Source organism: Pavona decussata, unplaced genomic scaffold (genome assembly GCF_977016875.1).
Source record: "Pavona decussata unplaced genomic scaffold, jaPavDecu1.1 SCAFFOLD_180, whole genome shotgun sequence".
Classification (NCBI taxonomy): Eukaryota; Metazoa; Cnidaria; class Anthozoa; order Scleractinia; family Agariciidae; genus Pavona; species Pavona decussata.
The window spans coordinates 2,081,847-2,093,980 of NW_028145590.1; the positions used below are offsets into that span (position 1 = coordinate 2,081,847).

Genomic DNA, 12,134 nt, shown 5'->3' on the forward strand with positions numbered 1-12,134 from the left:
GGATGACTTCGAGATATAAGATTGAACACAATTTAGCTGTGTCTTCATTGTTTGCGCTTTTTCTTTTCACGAGCCAGCGGAATGAATAAAAAAACTTCCACTAGGCATTCACTCTTCTCTGATCAAATTAAAGCGAGAAAACCATTGAAGAACGCTTCGTCCTTTCCAGAACAACAAAATCAGACTGTACTCTTTATTTTATATCAAACTGAATGAAACTGATAATGTTAGGCCGGTACGTACACAAGTGAGTATCTCCCATCCCTTGTGTCTATGTCTTGGAACAAAACCTACAGCGTCATACTTACAGTGGACATCAAGGTAGGCGCTTGCGTTGGCCGTGTCATTGAGACCATTATCTGCCATGCACCAGTATTCTCCAGATCGATTCCTGAGAGCGTCAAACGTTAGTGTTTCTCCTTCACCCACAACTACTTCATCTTTGGTCCATTTTATTTGTGGTACAGGGTTACCAGACGCAGTGCAAAGAAATCTCACCTTGCTGCCTTCAGTGATGGTCTGTTTACGTGGTGTTTCAGTCAGAGTTGGAGCAACTACAGGATATAAGGTATAACAGTACATCAAGATCATATCGGGCAAGGAGGAAAACGCCGAGATCTGCAGTGCAAAGTGTCACTGATATTCTCAAGACTGCGTGGTTCAGCTTTATTTTGTAACATAAAGGGACTAAGACTATTATGTTTTGACCCCGAACGGGATGTTAGTCCATCGCAAGGTGCTCAGCTTTTTGATAATCTAATTTTCAGAACATTATTTGCACAATCTATAATATGGAATAAGGTTTGTTGCTGGACAAGAAATAGCACAACGTAGTAAAGAGCTTAACTGAAACACCTTCTGTGTGTCCTTCGAAGGCACGATAAAAAGTCGCATGCCATCATCACAAAATAAATGCGTTGATTCGTGAGGGAGCTTTTGGTGACATCAAAAATGATCATGAAGTAAAAACGAATAACTTTTCACTGTACTTACACTGCACATCAAGGTAAGCACTTGCACTGATAGCCAATCCCACTCCATTTTCAGCTGAACACAGGTATTCTCCAGATTGATTCCTATGTGATTCGAGGCACAGTTTGTCCCCAGAAGCCACAGGAATCCCATCTTTAGTCCAGGTTATGTTTGGCGCAGGGTTACCAGCAGCGGCGCAGGTAAATGTGGTTAGCTCCTTCTCAGTCACGGTTTGATTTAAAGGTGTCCTAGTAAAACTTGGTGGGACTAAAATGATAACAAAAGATCACACTAAGACGTTTGCGGGTTAAATACCCCTCTGTTTTTAAAAGCATTTCCTCAGAAACTTAACTTATAACACGTTACTCAGTGTAGCGATGTCAAATGATAATAGTGTGAAAATAAAAATCGATTAATACCAGCCAATGGACTGTTAATTGATAGTAACAACGAAAATTCCATTTACAAAATCATTTGCATGGTGTCGTTGCTATCGATTGTCTCGAAGCTTATACGTGGGCGTATTTTATGGTTAATGGAAAAACTTTTCTGTTGGCACTCGTAGCTTTTTTGTGTCACTATTAGCTCCGAAATTCAATCATCTTCAAGGAGAGACTCGTGGATAGCGCCTCTCCTGCTCGATTTTGGTAAGCCTTTCCGAGAAAGTCGAAAACCTACTATCTTGAAAATATAGCATGGATGAAAACTAAACCGATTTCCATCTTTTTTCGGCCAAACTAGGAAAATTCTGCGGTGTAGTTTTTAGGCACACGTAGCCTATACCCATCATTTAAAGCTTACATAAAGCAGTGTTGTCTCCTTATTCCTATCCCGGACTGGGGAGACGAAGAAAAATATCAGCACCTTTATCGTTTTTGAGAGGACAGTTGAACTTGTGTCACGAAGGTTAGAAAATTTCACATCCCCCTTCCTTCTTTTTCCCTCCCCCTTTTTTTTTTTCGTCATCATCATCGTTTATTTGCCTTAGTAAAAGAAGAAAACATTTAAATTACAAGTTAAGGTAATAGCGAGAAGACCTCATGAAACCACCAGGCTTATAAGAGAGGACACCTCGGCTGTCATTAATAAATATAAAATATGGTTCTGCGTAAGTGTGGCTTGGTCAATTCATGATTTCACAAATAAAAACTCCAACATTTTCTCCTTAAGGGTGAGAAAAACTAGATGAATAAGTAATGTATATTGGGGTAGAGTTCCAGATTTTGGGACCTTGGTAAAGGATTGTAAATTGCTACAGATTTGTGCGACAAGAATGCGATCGATAGCGGTTGGCTATTCTGTTACCATAATTATGCACTTGGCTACTTGTTAAAACAAATTCAGAATTTTTAGATCTACTTTTTTAACATAAGGTGGATATTCCGCCAATAAGACTTATAAAACACTAAAGCTACTAGGATGATACGATGGCGTTAATGGCAAACGTTCAAATGCTGTTAATTGCTAACTCCCTTAAGCACCTTTGACTGTAGTAGATTTATCACAAATTGAAATAACAATCCGAGCTTCAAGCTACGTTTATGCATGGTATAGTTGATAGATTTAAGGCCACTGCTTGGTAATCTTCGAAAAATTACATTTGTTTAAGCCCTCATCTTTTTCTACATGTGCTGAATGGGTAATCGAGGGAAAGATGTCCGATCAAAACAGTTATTTGAAGTCAAATTACGGTTAGTGGACAACCTTACGAAAGCCTTTTTAAGTGATCGGTGGCTTTCGATCTGTTTTTTATAGCCATATGTCCGTAGGTGTACTGTTTGTCGAATCAGTTGGTTTGTCTTTCGTTTTGAAGTCGTTTGTCAGATGTAGGTAGTTGCATCCCTTCAGTGGTGTTTCTTCTTAGTAAGTAAAGCCGATTTCTGGAGTTAATAGTAGTCAAAAAAGACATCCCTTCACACTTACACTGTACATCAAGGTATGAACCAGCCTTTATTGATTTGCCCAATCCATTGTCTGCCCAACACCAATATTCACCAGTTTCATTTCTGGATGCCTTTAATCTCAGAGTGATTTCGGTGCCAACAGTTTTTCCATCTTTTACCCATTTTATCTCTGGCATAGGATTTCCAGTGGCGGTGCAATGTAATGTGGTTTCTTCAAACTCGATCAAAGTCTGGTTGGCTGGTTCCTTTGTAAAACTTGGTGGATCTGAAATTTAGAGGAACGGTTATTGAGGTGGAGCATCTGGTTAAAAGACATTCGTTACGAAAACGAAGTGGTGTATTCTTTTGCACAATGTGGATAAACAGTTATCCCAAAGATGTTTCCTTTGGCGTCCGCAACGAAAAGTGTTGACGTCATATTACGTGGTAATTACGTCACGATTGCCAGGAAAGCGCTAATTGAGCTTGAAAGATAAAAGTTATTACGAGAAAAGTAATTTTTGTTCATTTAAAAAAAGGGATTTTCCATTTTCTGGAAAATCGCCAATGAAAAATTTCTTACCTTGTTAAGCCAATAGACACTAACTGACCACATCAAATTGTTCACAGGAAAAATTCTAAAAACCTGGTAAAATTTCATGGTGTTTGCTCCAGTATTAAAAAAGTTATTCACGTTCAAAGTCCCTGAGGGCAGAACCACCCCCCCCCCCCCCTTTACCCTGGTCTAGATAGGGCTAATATTCAACTGAAGATGTATAGATCAAGCTGTTTTTGTAAAACTTAGTTTTTAAGATGCCTTCAAATGCCGTATTAAACGTTAATAAGTTAGTCTCAGTTGGCATACGCAACTGCTGGAAAAATGCTTTGGAGTCATTCAAAGAACCACGCGTCTTTTACTTACACTGTACATTGAGGTACGCAATCGAGTTGACGGTGGCGTTCAATCCATTACTTGCTAAGCACCAGTACTTTCCAGAATGATTCCTCAAAGCAGTAAAGCTCAGTTCGCTTCCTGTCTGCAAAGTCGTCCCATCCTTGAACCACATTATCTGTGGCACAGGATTGCCAGTGGCAGAACAATGGAAGGTTACGTGATCGGTTTCGTTGACGGTCTGGTTTACTGCTTTTGAGACGAGACTTGGCAAATCTAGAGGAAAAATTCACATGATTAGTTTTAAGACCCTCGCTTTGACAAGAAAACATTGAGAAAAATTTGTCATAAATGGCGCCTGTTTTACAATTCTTCTCATGTGTTAACCTTGCAAAAAGTGGACTTGTATTCATTGACACTGAGACAAGGTTACCACACTTACAGAGCACATTGAGGTAAGCGCTCGCATTGACTGTTGAATCGATCCCATTCTCCGCTGAGCACCAGTACCTTCCCGACTGATTCCTAAATGCTGCAAAGTTCAGTGTCTCTCCAGTTCCCACCATCCGCCCATCTTTAGTCCATGTTATCTCTGGGGTTGGGTTTCCAGTGGCAGTGCATTGGAATGTTGTGTTATCACCTTCAATAACCGTTTGGTTGGTTGGCCATATGAGTAAACTTGGAGCATCTGTAGGAGGAAAGAATTGTTCTTAGGTTCCACGATTTTTCCACCAGTTCTCAGCTTAACTTGATTTGTCATTTAACCACCAAGACATAAACAAAAGACAAACGGCACACATTGTTTGATGAAAATTTCGCAATTTGAAACCTGTCTAGTGTAATTGATTGCATTTGAAATTAGGCTGACTTTTACATTGGTGCCTTGGTAGCTGATAGGTTGAATAGAAGCGGATCACAAACTTTCTGCCAGATTGAATATGGGTATTGGAAGAGAGAAACAAACTGTACTGTACTGTATGGTATTCTGTATTGCATCCCTTTTTGATGATCCTGACGAATAACACGACGTTCTTACTTACACAGGATGTTAAGCGTAGCACTGGCATTGACAGTTACGTTAAGGCCATTTTCAGCTAAACACCAGTATTTTCCTGTATGATTCCTCAGCGTCTCAAGACGCAGTTTCTCTCCATCACCCAATACCTCCCCATCTTTGCTCCAGGTTATCTTAGCAGTTGGGTTGCCTTTGGCAATGCAGTGCAGTGTTACAATCTCTCCTTCAATGGCTTCCCGATCCTCTGGAATCGTTGTCAATTGTGGTGGAACTGCGAAAGACACGAGCTTTTTACTTTTTTATTTAAACAAATATTTATAGATGTCCAATTCAGCAGGACTGGGGCTAGATTCACGCAGCCCTCAATTAAGATGTATCCTTAACGCTGTTTTTTTTTTTTTTTTTTTTTTAACAAAAGACTATTATTATAGTGACATGGGGCTATTTTCAAGTACAATACTAACTAAAGGATATTTAGAAAAAAAAATTAGCTTTAAGGATCCAAAAAATAAATTTTAGCGTGCAAGCTTTCGACTCCTTCACGAAATCGTATCCTTAGTATTTTTTATCATTATATAAACACCAGTGAAATACCACGAAAACATATCTTTACACGTGAAAATAACATGTTATCTTCACACGTGAAAAGATCACCGCTGCTATGGTTACATAATAAATCGTGCCTTTTGCAATGATTTGGTATTTCATTGGTGTTTATATAATAGACAGAACATTACATGGCCGCTTGGAGATACGAAATTTTTCTTCGAGTGTTAAAAAATATTTCACGAGTGAGCGCAGCCTAATTTTCATCCTAGTACTATACACTAAGAATTGTGGCCTAATTTTCATCCTAGTAGTATACATACTGAATTTGTCCTAATTTTCATCTTAATACTATACACTATGAATTTTGGCCTAATTTTCATCCTAGTAGTATACACTATAAATTTGGCCTAATTTTCATCTTAATACTATGCACTATGAATTTTGGCCTAATTTTCATCCTTGTAGTATACACTATGAATTTGGCCTAATTTTCATCTTAATACTATGCACTATGAATTTTGGCCTAATTTTCATCCTTGTAGTATACACTATGAATTTTGGCCTAATTTTTATCCTAGTAGTATACACTGTGTAATTTGCATAGTGTATATTCTATACACTATGCTTTTTGGACTTATTTTCATCCCTTAACAAATAAAGAAGCCTCGACTGTGCTCTGTTCTGTTGTAAAGCACGCAGGAAGCGGCGAGAGCACGAAAGAAGTGTAGGGGGAAACACGAGACGTAGTCGAGTGTTTCTCCCTACTTGTTGAGTGCTCTAGCCGCTTCCTAAGTGCTTTACAACAGAACAGAGCACAGCCGAGGCTTCTTTATTTGTTTTATGATAAAGAATTCTTTTATTTCCCCTAGCATTCACCCTCATTTTCAAAACCAACTTCATTTTCCGAACGAACAGATCTGGCGTCAGCGTGCATCTGTACTCTGATAAAGCACGCTAAAATAAGCCAATCACAATCCTTGTTAGAATGTTTCAAATGATTTGATTGGATGAACAACACGACAGCCGTCAGACATGTCAAAACAAGGCATCAAAGTTTACAAACTTTGCTCAGATCGCTCAGTTCGAATGTAACGCCAGTAGCGTTAGCGCTTCTTCAGTTTTCCCTTTCAAAAATCAGGATGGAAAAGTAAAATGTTCATTGAAATCAGGTGGATTTGTGGCGCGTGAAAATCTGGACGTCATCAACATGGCAATTCAAAAACAAACTGCTTTAAAGCTTGCGGCCGGTAATAAATCAACTGCTGCGCTGTGTTTTGTGAATGAACAACAGTCGAATTCACGGGAGCAAGAGGAGTGTTCGAACTGTTGACACCGTTAGGAAATGGCTGCTGTGACTGCTGTGGCTTCCCACTCAATGCTCCAGAGAGGATATCTGAACAAGCTGTAAGTTGTTCACTCGAAGGGCGAGCGTTGTAATTTCTGAGGCTTGCTTCATTGCGGTGAGCGGAGGTGGCCATGATGCGGCGTGATAGCACTTGCACCAAAAATGTAAGGATCTTGTAAGCTTATATACTTGTGTATTCCTTAGCTAATTAAATTTTGAGTTCTCTCAATTTTTTGTTTGATCTTTTTGTACGAGAATATAGCTAACGAGCGTTTAGGGACCTTTTAACACTTGCTTAAGCTTGTGACATTTTTACACCTTTCGTTCTAAAACTTGAGCTGTCCATTTTATGCTATCTTTGGTGTTTATCGTCTCTGCCTTCGATGTAATTTCGACCATTTCGTCGGTTGACATGACTGTTTGCAAATCTCTGTTTGTTTATATTTCTACTTGGCTCTGTGTTTTAGTCGCTAACTTCTTCGGAAACCTCACTTTCAATCACCGTGTTATTTGTACTGTTTTTTTTTTTTTTTTTACCTTATATGCGCACAGGATGGTCTATGGCCAGCTCGTTTACGTTTTCTAGGTTATAAAAGACGTCTGGATCGAAAAATAATAATAATAATAATAATAATAATAATAATGATAATAATAATAAATATAATAATAAAAATAATAATAATAATAATAATAATGATAATAATAATAAATAAATAAAACCGAGAGAAAAGTCCGGGAATTTCACAAACGGCTTGATGGCGTGACACCGTTGCTCCGTGCATCTGTACTCTGATAAAGCACGCTGTTTCAACCAATCAGCGCGCGATCGAAATTTTATTATAAAATACTATACACTATGAATTTTGGCCTAATTTTCATCCTAGTACTATACACTATGAATTTTGGGATAATTTGAATCCTTATACGATAGACTAAGAATTTAAGACTAATTTCCATCCTAATACTATAGACTATGTATTTTGGACCAGTTTTCATCCTAATACCATACACTTTGAATTTTGGCCTAATTTTACTTCTAATACTATACACTATGATTTTTGGACAAATTTCCATCCTGATACTATACACTTATTTTTGGCTTTTGATGGCTTTTATGGAGTGATGGATGTGTTGCTATTTAAGTTTAGACTAATTTTTACCCCTCTACTATTCACTCTAAATGACGGCGGTGTTATTATTAGTTTAGCTTAATATTTAAGCTAATACTATATACTCGAATGGCTGTTTCAGACTAATAATGGTCTAGTAGTCTAGTCTAGTCTAGTCTAGTCTATTTTTTATTCTAATACAATGCACTCCAATTTTCGTCATTTTATAGTTTTTGGGGAGCGATAGCTGGGTTGGTATAAGTTTAGACTAACTATTATGCTAATACTATACACTCTAATTTTCGATTTTTATAGTCTCATGGGGTGAAGGTGGTGTTGGTACTATATTAGACATTTTTATCCTAATATTTTACACTCTAAATGATGGTGGTGTTGGGATTAGTTTACATTAATTTTTATCTTAATACTATACACTCTAATTTTCGATTTTTATAGCCTCGTGGGGTGAAGGTGGTGTTGGTATTAGATTAGACTAATATTTATCCTAATATTTTACACTCTAAATAATGGTGGTGTTGGGATTAGTTGACACTAATTTTTATCCTAATACTATACACTTTAATTTTCGCTTTTTCTCGCTTTTTTGGAGTGTTACTGGTGTTGGTATAAGTCCAGCCTTTTTTTTTTTTTACCCTATTACTTTACAATCTAATTTTTGGCTTTTTATAGCTTTTAGGGGGTGATGGTGTGGTTGGTTTTTAGTTTAGACTTATTTTTCATCCCAATACTATACACTCTTATTTTAGGCTTTTTCTGGCTTTTTTGAAGAGATGGTGGTATTGGTATAAGTGTAGCTTATTTATCTTAATACTATACGCTCTAATTTTTTGGCTTTTTATAGCTTTATTGGCCTAATGGATGTGTTTGTATTAGTCTAGCATCCTACTAGTATAGTACTTATCCCACTTCTTTAAGAAGGCTAAATAAAGAACGTTTGTTAACTATCGAATAGCACCAGAAGGTTGTCGAGAACAAGACAGGAACTGGAATAGAAAACAGTATCATAAAGTCGATTCTAACCTTGTACATTTAGCAATGCACTGACGGAATCCGTGCCCTTGAAGTTTACAGCCTTGCAAGTGTAGTTTGCTGCGTCTTGGCTGTTGTCTACCTTCTTTATAACCAATGTACCATCCTCCTCCAGCTTGTAGCGGCTGTTCTCGTCATACGTTAGTAGATCACCTTCTCTGTACCACTGGAATGAAGGGCGAGGTGCGGCCGATGGTTGACATGGCAACCTGGCTTCTTTCTTATTCAGCACATTAAAGGGACCAAATTGGACGTCATCAAATGATGGCTTCCAAACTGAAGGTACGAAAATACATTGACATAAAATCGAACTGTCTGACTAAACGACTCAATAACCTGAAAGAGTGTATGACACCCGTCCCCTCCCCTTCCCAGCTTCCTTGAGAAATTCAAGAGTAATAAGACTTGTAAGGTATACAGTGACTTCGAAGCTGTTTCCTCTAGAATCCACAAAATGTATGATAACGTCACATGACGTCATTAGACTTCGTTATCTCAGTACAGCTTCCATATTGGATTTTGTTTTTCCAGGCATCGAAAAATCAACAAAATTGATTCAAAAGTTATCCAAACTACCGAGAGAAACACTGAAAATGCTAGCAAACAGACAATTTTAAAACAAAACCTCGAAATCTGTCATTAAAACCAAAAATCTTGTATAAAATGCGGCTGCCAAGCAAAATATCAAATTACGTGACCGGTAACATGTCATACTCCAATTTTCAAGATAGATTTCAAAAAAAGTTCAGTGGCAGTTTGTGGCTTCCTGCTTCCAACTTTTTTACTCCAACCCCAAACTTAATCAAATCTGAATTAATCATGCATCACTCTACATCACTAACTCAACGTTTTTGTTCGGTTTTCGAGATAAAGACATCCGCTTTGCGTCCTTTTAGGATGGACGATCCTAAAAACGATATAGAAAGTCATGCACCTCAAAACGAAAATTAATTATTGTGGATGAGGCCTTAACCAGGAAAGTTTGCTCCACCTTGTCTCACTCTATTCAAGAAAATGTATAAATTTGAAATAGAGAACAGGTTCAGTAGCCTAATTACTAAAATGCTGAGGAGGAGGGTTGACAGCGTTCCGCTGGATTAAAAGAGCGAGTTCAGTTGCTGACGTTTGAACGTCCAGTGGACAAAGTGTCACTTACCTAATACACTGACTGAGGTGAATGAAATAATCATTCCATGTGTATTTACAGCTTCGCACTGGTACATCCCAACTTCATCAAGAGTAACATCAATCAGATGTAACTTGTGGCCATCCAGGTTGTGATTTCTATGATCGTAGAAAAATATAACAAAAAGTAAAGCATCAGAGAGAAACAATAAAGAATTATTGTTCTCAAAGTCATTAACAATTCATGAAGAGAAAATGAAGGAACTCACTACCGTGAAGGAGGTTTGGAAAAGTGATCTTAATTATCATAAAATTTGGTGAACTTTCACTTGGAATTTCTCCAAGAATTATTAATTGTTCGAGAAGCCACATCAAACGCTCGAAAGAGGTCTTCACCCGATGTTGAACTCTTTCGAGTGTTTGATATTATATCGAACTTCATTGAGCTTTTTTAGAAAAGCGGGCATGAAACAAACACGAGAGTCGGCAAGAGCTCAATTTCTGTTTCTTGTTTCATCGCTCGCTCCCCTAAGCTCTATTTTTAGCAAAATAACTTCTACCCACTTTCATACGATTGGTGATTAATTTCCATGTGCTCCTCCTTACCACTTTGAAGGGTGGTCTGATTCAATTCCATCGATCTATCTGTGCGCTCATCAACTCTAGCTCACAGCGCTGAATTCAACTGATGTGTTGTCAACTCTCCCACGCGTTCTCAGTAACTCTCATTCAACTTGCTCAGAGACGTTTCTGACTAAATGACGCCATTCTTACACGATGTTATTTTGGTCAACATTTCATAAAACTAAACGAATTAACCGCTTAGTTCTCAAGTCGACTAAGAACTTCCGAAAGTCATGCACAGCATTGGAAGATTCAAAAACAATTTCCCCTTACAATGTTAAAATTTTCAGTTTATTCTCTTAACGTCCCCAGCTCGCTAAGGTTATGATCCTATCTTCACGTGATAACTTCACCGATCAGCAGACCCGGCCTCAGGTTTCGCATGGACAGCGAGAGAAGAGAGAACATTCAAGTACGAATTGGACTCAAATGCCTTCGATAGGTCACTTGAAGTACAATTAACATGTAACACAACCCCCGCCCCCTGTGGACGGGTTTTAGTTGAGCAGTTACCAAATCACTATCCTTAAGACAAAACTTACTTTGAAGATTCAAGCGGTCTTCCATCTTTGTACCACGTGACGTTCGGTGCAGGGTCTGCATCCACGTTACATTCCATTGTCTTGTTGTACTCTATGACAATGTCGATCTTTTTGGGTGGAGGAAGTGGGTTCCATTTTGGAGGAACTGACAAACCAAAGAAAAAAATTTAAGCGTATATATTTATGTGTACATTCGGATGAGAGAATAACGAGAGTAGTATATGAACTTGTGCTATAGTGACGAACGAATGAAAGAAAATCACGCTGGCATGATCGAGGTGAAAATCCTTCAAACTCTTTCGTACTGAGACCGTCCTTGTCAACTAAAAGCTGGTTTCCAGTAGGTAGCGAACATGGTTCTTTTTGGTATTAAAAAAAACGGAATCCAGGAATGAAGGTACTTGCTACTGGCTCAAACGTGAGAATACACCTATCTATATAAACGGATCCCCATTCCTTTTCCTAAATGTTGAGTCAAACAGGTTTGCTGTTGCGAGCCACTATTGGAGAAGACGCAGGGTCACACAAACATTTTAAGGCCCGTTTAAGCGGTCTCAACATTTTCCCAACATTCGCTCAACAAAAGTTGAACGGATGTTGGGCAAATGTTTGATGAATGGAGTGTTCAAACGGTTTCAGCGCCATTCACCATTTTCAAGAACAAAGGAAATGTTGAATCGATGTTGAATAAAAGTTTGAACCAATTTAAATTTCATTCAACACACTTTCAACCAGGTTTCAACATCTTTTGACGCTTTCAACAATATTGAATGATCTGTCCAAACGTCCCCGACATTTGGTTCAACAACTGTGTTGAACGCATGTTGAAGCCGTTTAAAACGGGCCTTTAGCTGCGTGTATAGCAAAATCAGGACCGCTCATGGGAACCCATCAGAATACTCTTTTTCATCCGGGACCACTACAGACGTATTATGAAGTGCATTAGAACCAGTTAAAACGCTGCACCTCTCATGCAACAAAACTATCGATACGGTAACGGTTCGTCAGTGCATAAATAAATTATAATT

The 12,134-nt window shown here is 38.3% G+C and overlaps 1 protein-coding gene across 28 annotated transcripts in view; it reads right to left on the minus strand.

Moving 5' to 3' along the window:
• The window catches only part of LOC146463215 (hemicentin-1-like), a 77,510-nt gene that overhangs the window by 38,034 nt on the left and 27,342 nt on the right, over nucleotides 1–12,134 (minus strand). For 27 of the 28 annotated variants that reach the window (XM_085084688.1, XM_085084674.1, XM_085084668.1 and 24 more), the window contains exons 7-15: nucleotides 11,107–11,251; nucleotides 9,972–10,099; nucleotides 8,807–9,091; nucleotides 4,788–5,033; nucleotides 4,190–4,435; nucleotides 3,778–4,023; nucleotides 2,896–3,141; nucleotides 994–1,239; nucleotides 309–554 (exon numbers count right to left, since the gene is read on the minus strand). In XM_085084688.1, the coding sequence (XP_084940814.1) occupies nucleotides 309–554; nucleotides 994–1,239; nucleotides 2,896–3,141; nucleotides 3,778–4,023; nucleotides 4,190–4,435; nucleotides 4,788–5,033; nucleotides 8,807–9,091; nucleotides 9,972–10,099; nucleotides 11,107–11,251 (2,034 nt within the window). The remainder of the gene's footprint in view (nucleotides 1–308; nucleotides 555–993; nucleotides 1,240–2,895; nucleotides 3,142–3,777; nucleotides 4,024–4,189; nucleotides 4,436–4,787; nucleotides 5,034–8,806; nucleotides 9,092–9,971; nucleotides 10,100–11,106; nucleotides 11,252–12,134) is intronic. The other variant, XM_085084669.1, reaches the window with a different exon arrangement.